The sequence below is a fragment of the Micropterus dolomieu genome, linkage group LG12, assembly GCF_021292245.1.
Source record: "Micropterus dolomieu isolate WLL.071019.BEF.003 ecotype Adirondacks linkage group LG12, ASM2129224v1, whole genome shotgun sequence".
NCBI lineage: Eukaryota > Metazoa > Chordata > Actinopteri > Centrarchiformes > Centrarchidae > Micropterus > Micropterus dolomieu.
In genome coordinates, this window is record NC_060161.1 from 3108823 (window position 1) to 3118537 (window position 9715).

Consider the following 9715-nt stretch of genomic DNA (forward strand, 5'->3'; position numbering starts at 1 on the left):
CTGAAGCTCCTCAAAGACTTTGTGTCCATCTTGTATTACAGGTATTTGGTCATCGTCCACCCGCTGTGGTACCGCTTCAGACGAACCATCAAGACCTCTGTGGCGGTCTGTGTCCTGATCTGGGTCATTCCTCTTGTATATTTCCTCACTTTGTATTTCTCACATTTTTATGTGCCCCACGCGACAATCTCGGCCGTCTTCCTCCTCCTTCCCTTCCCACTGATAATGTTCTTCCTGGTTGGGACCTTCAGAGCCCTGTCTGCTTCCATCTCGGTCCCCTCCGATGAAAAACGAAGAATAGTTGGAATTTTGGTTCTGGTGCTGCTTATTTACACGCTGCTGTTCCTGCCCACCATCATTTGTTATCTGGGAGTATCTTGTTTTATTGACGAGACACTCTTCAACCTGTCTTTTGTGTTTCTTAGGTTGAGCCCTCTTGCAGACTTGTTCCTGTATGTCTTCATGAGGAAAGGGTTCATAGACAAGCTTTTGGCCTCTGTGTGTTGCTGCAGAATGGACAGCAATGAGATCAGCAGTTCATCAGTATGAATGATGACAATATTTCCACAGTCAGCTTCATGTAGGCAGAGAAAGAGGGAGAGAGAGAAAGGGGAGGAAACAGGAGGAGAAATGGAGGTGAATAGAAAGTGTATATAGAGACTAGACAGAAATGGGACATTTTAAGTTTTCAAGTGTCTTTACTAATGTTTGTCTACCTTAAATTGTATTTGCTTAAATTTTTTGTACAAACAGGAAAGTATATATTGTTTGTTTATCTTTATTTTAAGCTTGTTTACTCAACGCTGTAGACATCAGCAAGAGAGAGCTCTATTTTGAAAGTATCCAACTGAAAAATCCTTCCCCCTCCCTCCAGAGCCAGTCCCCCAAAACACATTTCATGCAAAGTGAGTGCACACGTAGGTCATTTACTTATTACAGTCCTGCGAGAGCAACAAAAACAGATTTTTGTTTCATTTTTGTGACAGAGCATTGGATTTAGTTATTGCCGTTGGGGTGTGAAGAGAATTTCTGAACTAATGGTTCTGAAATAAATGGCCTAACTTAGCTAAATATAAGTTTAATGTTTGGTGTTTGAGTGGTAGGCATGCTAGTTTCTGTGATGTGATTCAGAGCAGGTATTTTGCAGCAGCTGTTGTGTGCTTGCCAATATGGATAAAATCTCAAACCACAGTATATGTCAATTTAAAGGAAATTGTAAATTTTATAGAATTCCAATAAAAATCAGTTTCTAGAGAAAAATGTGAATGTCTGTCATTGACCAACTCAGTGAATTAAAACCTGACAAATGCAGTTTCAACAACATCTCTGCTGGTTAACGAATCTTTATTGTGTATATGAACCTAAAGCCCGACCTGCTGTAACCAGGGAGGCATCCTGCATGTCTGTAAACTGCATGTACACTCTGTGTTTCTCCTTTTTAAACTTTAGCCCATTCAATCCAACAATAACAAGCAGATTTCTCAAACTGTCAGATGTTTTATTTAAATACCTTGACTTTCTGCAGGTGACACTTTGTAAACTAGGAAAAAGAATTTTTGGAAGATAAAATGAAAAGCAAGCAAGCAATTGAAAAATGTTTCACTAGATACATGAGGTTTCATTACATACATGAATCCCGCCTTGTGTCTGCCCAGGTGAAGCACGTACATACATAAATATGAACTACATGAATCATGATGGTGATGATATCGCACCAGACTTTGTTCAAATATGTGGCAGTTTAACAGTGCTTTGTTTATAAGCTGAATATTGAAGCACATACTTACTAATCTGTTAAACAACAGGTAATTAAATCAACAGGTGTACTCAAAGTTAAATAATTTTAAAGAATCTGCCTCACACTGAAATAAGTGTGTTTTGCTATTATTAAATAGGATATGTGTAAGTAAACATTAGGCATGCTAACATTTCAGTAATGTAGGACAAGAAATTCCATCACAATTAATGTGTTAACAGTAGCTCGATGTTTCCCAGTGGAATCAATCATCTGCATTGGTCACTGCATTGGCAAGGTATTGTGGGTAGTACAGAAAACCCTGTCTGTGGTCAAGGATTTTACTTATATTGTATTTCTATAAAGTGAAACACTAGAGTTTGGTGCACATGACATTCAAGATGGTGTGAAATTATTAAATTTAACTAAACAGGAATTCTGGACACTAAAAAGAATAGAGTCAGAAATTTAAAAGGAAATAATTATTAACATGTGAATAATAGTAAATGCCAAGCTAACAAGTTCTAAGTTTGAGCTCACATTAGAGTACATGAAGTCTTTCAAGAATTGAGATGTACACTAACATTCATCACAGTAACCACAATCTGCTCTTCTCCAAAGTAAGCAAGTGAACATTAATGCGACCTAAAATAACTACCGTCTCTTTAGTCAATGAAATTCAGCTTTGTGTAACAACTTGTGGTACAGTACACGTGGCCGTAACCAGCTATGAGGTCACAGAGTTCCCCCGGACCTCCGTATTTAGGCTGTAGGCTTTCAGCTTGAAAAAGTTTTTCCCCATCAGTGTCCATACTCTGGGAATGGAAACGATGCGTGCGCCGCGCAATAACTGAAAGCATCGTTGTTTGCAGGCCCAGAACTTTGTGCTACGCCGCTGGTCAAATTATTAAAGCTGTAAAATCAACTAGAGCATCCTCTGCATTCAGCACTAACCTGCTGTATTTTATGTTGTCACATAGTAATAATAGTGCCCATTATTAAATGACAAATTTTAATATCAACAGTTTCAGGAAGCAGTTTGGTTTGGACCTTATCTCTGTGTGACAGGACGCTGCGTCTCTAGCAATATCTCACCCATCTGAGCTGACTGGTTGCTGCTGTGACGGTCCAGAGACTATGCTTTGAAGCAGGTTCACAATGTTTCAAGTCCGTCTTAAAATAATAGTCAGGTACAATATGTACTTTAAAACAGCCTGCTGGAATCTTTCCTCCTGTTCTTTCTTTTATTAACAAATCCCTTCCTCATGCTCTTGCAGTAATAGACTAGTGATCCCCAGCTTACATTTGATGTGTAGCTTAATAGCTCTGTGCCATTATTCTTTAGAAATGAACTCCTCTTGTTGTTTTTACTCCCCTCCAGGACCCTGTCATCAAGATCCCATTCAGCAACGTTTATCAGCATGTGTGCACGTACCGGGACTTTTACTACAAGACATTTGAGCTTCCTGACTGTCCTCCTGGCGTGGACCCGACCGTCACCTACCCTGTGGCTTTGAGCTGCCACTGCGGCCGCTGTACCATGGAAACACAGTATACATATAGAAACTTTTACTTTGTAAATGAGGATTTTTACATTTGCCAGTGCAAAAGAATTATGTTTTCGTGCAATTAAACCAGGTAAAAGACCCATACTAAATACTGTGTGTGTGTGTGTGTGTGTGTGTGTGTGTGTGTGTGTGTGTATATATATATATATATGAACTTCCATAAAGAGGAAGACTGTTAGTCACTGGGCTTATCATCTATATGCTTCCTGCTACATGATGCAAGCACTGTCACCTTTTGTTTTTCATTACGCAATATATATATATATATATGAGATCTGATCTGTCTTTGAGGTTATGGTTTGTATGTTTTAGGGAAACAGTGGTGTGTAAGATTAACTTTGTTAGTGGGGTTATAAAATAAGTACATTTACAGAGGATTTCTCTTATAAATTGTGTGGCTCTAATCTTAATATAAAAAGTAATGTGCACAATGAAAATTAAGAGGGATGTTTTGGTGATTTGCAGTTAAAAAGATGTGCAGTTGTCTCAATTATAAGATTTTTCTACAGACCAGCCAATATTTCAACAGCATTTCAAATATGTTGTTTTTCCCTAATTATCAAATGTTTGACTACAAATGCTGCACCTGCTACAGTATTTACAATTTGTGTGTATGCCTCCTACATTTGCCTCAAAAAAGAATAGTCTCTGAAATTATAGCCAATGAAAATAACATTGAGCATTTGCAAAAAATTAAATCCAGCATTTTTATGTAGCATTTTACACTTCTCTAAAAAACCTTCACACAGTATCAAATGTCTGTATTATCTATGCTTAGCTATGCAATCAAAATTATTCAACCCCCACTGCAAATCAGGTTTATTGTCACAATGTACAGACTTTCAGCTGTTTGCAATGAAGTAATCAAACAAAAGCAATTGACATAGCTCAACGCAACAAATGCTTCAAGCGTTTTCCCCAAATTCATCTGAAAATAATGACTGCTCCAGTCTCAAAATAATTCAGGTACTGTGGCTTTGAAGTCCTGTATAGATGACACACTGTTACATTTGGTCAGCATTTATTATAGAAAAATAAAATACCTTCAAAATGTTAAATATAACTTTCAGGAATCAACTTTAGCACCAAAGACATAAGGCAGACTCTAACAAAGCCAAACAGACATTAACCAGGAAAATATGGCCCTTGCAATATCCACTTTATGATTTATGATTATAATTGTAAATATTTTCTTTGTAGCTCCAAAAAGATTTGTCCATATAAAGCGATACACCTACACTGTATAAAAGGTCAAATGAAATCATCATAAATACAGCATACAAAATAAAAGTGCTGGGTGCTGTTCAGTAAAATAAATTAGAACAAAACTGAAAATAAATTACAATCTTGGGAAATTCTGCTACTCCTCCGCTATTTTGATACAGGACACATATCAGATCAAAGGGGCTTTATCTTCAGGTGGCATTGCTGTGCTGTCCTCTCATACTTTTAAAAATATCATTTCAATTAAAAACGTTTTCTGCCCCTCTCCCCAAGTGCTACTGTGGCTCATTTTTTTCCTGCTAAGTCGTCTTCTACGCTGCAAACTACAGTGTAGTTCCATAAAATAGAGCAGTGTTTGTGTGCATAGAAGTCAAAGCCCTTACCTTCAACTCTCCCTGACTGAGCTTCCCCTGTGCTAGAGCCTGCCTATGCTCGTACTGATTGTACAGCTACAAATGCGTGAGAAGAACTTAAATATGTTATGTCGTATTTATTCTTGAAGTTCTTCTCAGTAGAGTAAGTAACAAGTAACAATGATCCATTTTCTAATCCTATCTATGCATAATATGATTGCCTGCCCGGCCCTGCACACTGCCCCTGTACCTATCACTGTTCCACCACAGAAAAGGTGGGTTAGTTTGGCACATTTAGCTGCCTTCTGTACCAACATTTTTTTTCGTGGTGCACTTCTCCCGACGTTCCGAGCCAGAAATCCAACAACAGGGGGCACCCCCATAAGTCGGATTTCCAACTCAGAAAGTCTGGAGAACCACACACTACCTCTAACTTTGTGATCCAAGATGGCTGCTCCGTGTATCAACAGTTATTCACAGTTTATACTGTTTATTAGCACTTCTGTGTATTTGCGTCCCATAGATATTGTCGTACACAAAGAACTGTCCAACTGCTGACTGTAGACATATTGCTATTGTGTTTTGTATATGTAAATACTGCTTACTGCGTTTTTATAAACCGGAGTTGGTTACAATGGATAATTGGGCTAGTTGTGAATAAAGACTGACTGAGCGAGATTTTCCGACTTGCGGTCAAATCGCAGCTCTGACTTCCCACTTCTGAGGTAAATGCACCTCACCTTCATGGTATGTCAGTTCCATGTACTGAACTCTTGTTATTCAACTATGCAAAGGTAAACAGTTTTCCAATCTACAGCACCTTTAAGATAATTATGATGAAAAAAACTTCTAATTTAATTTAGATCAGGCTGAATTGTACAAGCATTAAAACAAGCAGTAAAAGTAGTGAGGCTAAACAGTGACTTTAAAGCAGCCGTCGTTAACAATTAAACATACAATACGAAACCTTTCACGTCTCTCTCTGCCCCTTGTATCGCTCCTCTAAGCCCTGCCCACCAAACCCAAAAGAGGGAGCGGTTCCTCTGTGAAACCTCATATCATGTAGAGCATGCTCTCCGCAGCCAGAGCCTCACCAGGATCCTGGTCTTACTCACAACAATTTGTCTTTTCAAACATTGTCACATCCAGCACTTAGCAGCCCAGGGCAGAGTGACCCAGGCTTCAGAGGCTGCTGTCAAACAGCATTGGCGCCATGGCATCGAACATAATGAGCCCGAATACATTCAATGAACAATCACTATCAGCGCTGACCCTGATGAGAAATACACTGCATTTCCTGTGTTGCTTCAAAATAAAAGTCACCCCGTGTTCCACCTGTTGAATGTTTTAATATGAAGCTGCATATTGTGGTGAAGAGAATGTAGAAATTCATTTTTATTTGGGATGTAGTGGAGACTGGAACAGAGGCCAAAGGTGGGGTGTTGAGGTGCTCACGTCCCACATTTATAAAATAGCTGCTCTACCCCTGAGAACACAGGCAGGTCAGCAGTTCATCTGCAGCCCCTTTCCTCATGAAAACATACAGAACCAAGACTGCTTGAGGTCCTCTTCTCTTTTAGCTGAGGTGAAGGCAGGCAGTCATGTCAGGACCACAACAGAATAATGCATCCACAAGCACTAAATCAAAAAGTCCATCATAGATCATTTAAATGCTTTCGACTACTTTTTTTCTTACGATCTTTAGAAGAGGAGGTGCAGATTAACAGGAAACTACTGCATGTTATCACTCACCATTTTTACTGTGGACTGTGTGGATGCAGACGACAACACATCAGACACTTCTGTAGGGAACTCATTCAGGTGGAGTCTCGCAGCTTTCAAAGGTAAATGTTGTAAATTACTTTTTTCTGAATATATAAAACTGAAAAGACAGCGGTGTTTGATTCGATATGATTGTGGGTAAACTACAGGTACACTGTATTTGTGTGATCTCACCTCACAGCTTTAGTGATGTCACTGAACAATATAATGTAGATATTAAAAAACCTGCTCCCTTTAATAACCTGATCTCTCAACAGGTTTCACTCTGAAGAGTGGAAGATTTCTACATTAACAGCACCTCACAGAACTATGATTACAGCGAGTTCACCTTTAACTCCTATGAACATAAAAAACTTGCATTCATCAAACATGTGGTTACATGTACAATCATTGGTATCGGCCTTCCTTTGACCCTCGTGGCTGTCTATGCTCTTTATTCTATGGTATGTAGATAATGACTGAGAGTTATTTAAATATTCTGTGTCGTGTGTCTGTTGTATAGTCTGTCTGTGAAGTATGATGAGGAGCATAATTAAGGCATTAGTAAGCAACATCGTCATCGTGAATAAAAAGAGGTAAAATACAACATATTGCACTTGAGAGCAAGCGGGAGCTTCCGGTCAGCAAACTGATGCGAACGCAGTGTCCCTTAAACCTGCATTCTTTCAAACGGTCAGCAGGGGGCGACTCTTCTCGTAGCAAAAAGAAATCTGGTCTCATTACAAATGACCCTACTTCTCAGCTGATTTATCACCTCAGGAAACACTTTCCTAATGACTTTATGGTCTCAGTCGCTAGTTTCAAGTCTTCTTCATTATAACATGATGTTCATTTAGTAAATTATGGTCCCATTTAGAGGGAAATAGACTATAAAGCAGAGTATGCTTCAGGGCGGGATTATATGTGATTGACAAGTCGTTAACATGGCGACCTTTCAATCAGGCTACAATGACTCGTACCCATGAACCAGCGCCGTTGAAAAAGCTATCAGCCCTGTTAAAAAGACAGTTAACGTGAGTTATAGATGCACCTAGCTAAGCAAGCTAGCTAGCTGCGCACACGGCTGTTAGCTCCGCTGTCTCGTCCAAATCGGCCAAAGTCGAGGCTTCAAAACGGCGGTCCACAAACGGGTGACGTCACGATGACTACATCCACTTACAGTCTACGATTGGGAGAGAGAGGAAGAGCAGCAGGTCGAGCAGCTCAGAGCAGGTGGAGCTGGAGATGGTGTTGATATTTCTCACTTTGTGTGGCAGAGGGGTGGTAATGGTGCAGTGGGTAAGACACATGCCTTTGGTGTGAGACACCCGGCTTCAAATCCACTCTGAGACACCAATGTGTTCCTGAGCAAGTCAAGATACCTAAAAAAAAAAGAAAACAAAGACTATCAATATGTTGCGTTCAGTGTTGATAATTATGATATGGGAAACACTTCATTACCACTCCCCTTCACCCCCAAACAAAGCGTAAAACAAAGATAAATCCAGCTCGTGTTTGAGCCAGAAGGCTTCATATTTGTGGCTGAAAAACTGCTGCAGAAGCTGCAGGAAATCCGGCCCTTAGTCTTGCCAGTGTCATATCATAGATTTCTGTTTGATGAAAAAGTCAGATATGGCTCTGACTGCAGCTGCTGGGCAGAGCAAGATGACAGATTTGGGAGGAGGTGGACTTCACAACATGTTCACAACTGCTTGGTTACTTTTACCTGCAGGTGAGAAGTGATCACGTTGCTCCAATCTACGTCATCAACCTCCTCATTACCGACCTCCTTCAGCTCTGCTACATGATCGTTGAAGCTGCAAAACCTGAGAATGTGAAGACATCTGATATTGTCAAGTATATTTTCTACCCCGGTCTGTTTGCCAGTGTTTACTTCATGGTCTGCATCGCCCTGGAAAGGTATCTGTCTGTCTATCCAGTATGTGTGGAGCTCCTTCTGTGTCTGAACATTATATTAGTTTATAACTCTGAAGCTCCTCAAAGACTTTGTGTCCATCTTGTATTACAGGTATTTGGTCATCGCCCACCCGCTGTGGTACCGCTACAGACGAACCATCAAGACCTCTGTGGTGGTCTGTGTCCTGGTCTGGGTCCTCACTTTGTATTTCTGGCATGTATATATGGCCCACATCTTTGCTGTCCTCCTCCTCCTTCCCTTCCCACTGTTCATATTCTTCCTGGTTGGGACCCTCAAAACACTGTCTGCTTCCATCTCGGTCCCCTCTGATGAAAAACGAAGAATTGTGGGAATTTTGGTTCTGGTGCTGCTTATTTACACGCTGCTGTTCCTGCCCACCATCATTTGGTATCTGGGGATATACTATGACAAGACCCTCAGCGAGCTGTCTTTCATGTTTCTTAAACTGAGTCCTCTTGCAGACTTAGTCCTGTATGTCTTCATGAGGAAAGGGACCATGGACAAGCTTTTGGCCTCTGTGTGTTGCTGCAGAATGGACAGCAATGATATCAGCAGTCCATCAGTATAAATGATGACAACATTTCCACAGTCAGCTTCATGCAGAAAGAGAGAGAGAGAGAAAGGGGAGGAAACAGGAGGAGTTTTGCAACAACTGTTACAACTATACAATATGGATAAAACCACATAATAAGTAAGTTTTCTGGAAGTCCAATAGATACAACTGTGAATGTTTCAATATGTTTCAATATAAGTTAGTAAAGTCTACTATAAGTTTCCCATTTTTAAACTTTAGCTCATTATTTGCTGAGACCGAAAAGCCACAAGCTAAATGTCGTGATGTGAGCCACAGAAAAGATTTCCATCCAGCTTGAAGGGTAGGCAGCTTTCTTTGATTTGATGTGTGGGGTGTAGTGATCCTACACTTTGTTAATGAAATTATGAATAATAATATTTGGAAATTTTATCATAAAGACTCGTTAAAGGTTACTAATTGTTCAATTATTTTAAATCAGTAGGTTTAATCAATCAGTCAGTCTCAAATCTAAGGGTGAATTCTCCATCCAGTGACCTGGGTGCTAAACAGTACACCCACAGGTTACTGTGAAAAGTAAAAAATTATTAGCTAACTAAAGTG

The 9715-nt window shown here is 39.9% G+C and overlaps 1 protein-coding gene across 1 annotated transcript in view; it reads left to right on the forward strand.

Moving 5' to 3' along the window:
• The window catches only part of LOC123980676 (G-protein coupled receptor 4-like), a 9670-nt gene extending 522 nt beyond the window's left edge, over positions 1-9148 (forward strand). Inside the window, exons 2-7 of the mRNA XM_046065197.1 lie at positions 42-105; positions 3117-3286; positions 6662-6724; positions 6934-7105; positions 8374-8561; positions 8671-9148. Coding sequence (XP_045921153.1) covers positions 42-105; positions 3117-3286; positions 6662-6724; positions 6934-7105; positions 8374-8561; positions 8671-9148 — 1135 coding nt within the window. The remainder of the gene's footprint in view (positions 1-41; positions 106-3116; positions 3287-6661; positions 6725-6933; positions 7106-8373; positions 8562-8670) is intronic.
• Positions 9149-9715: the final 567 nt, after the last annotated feature.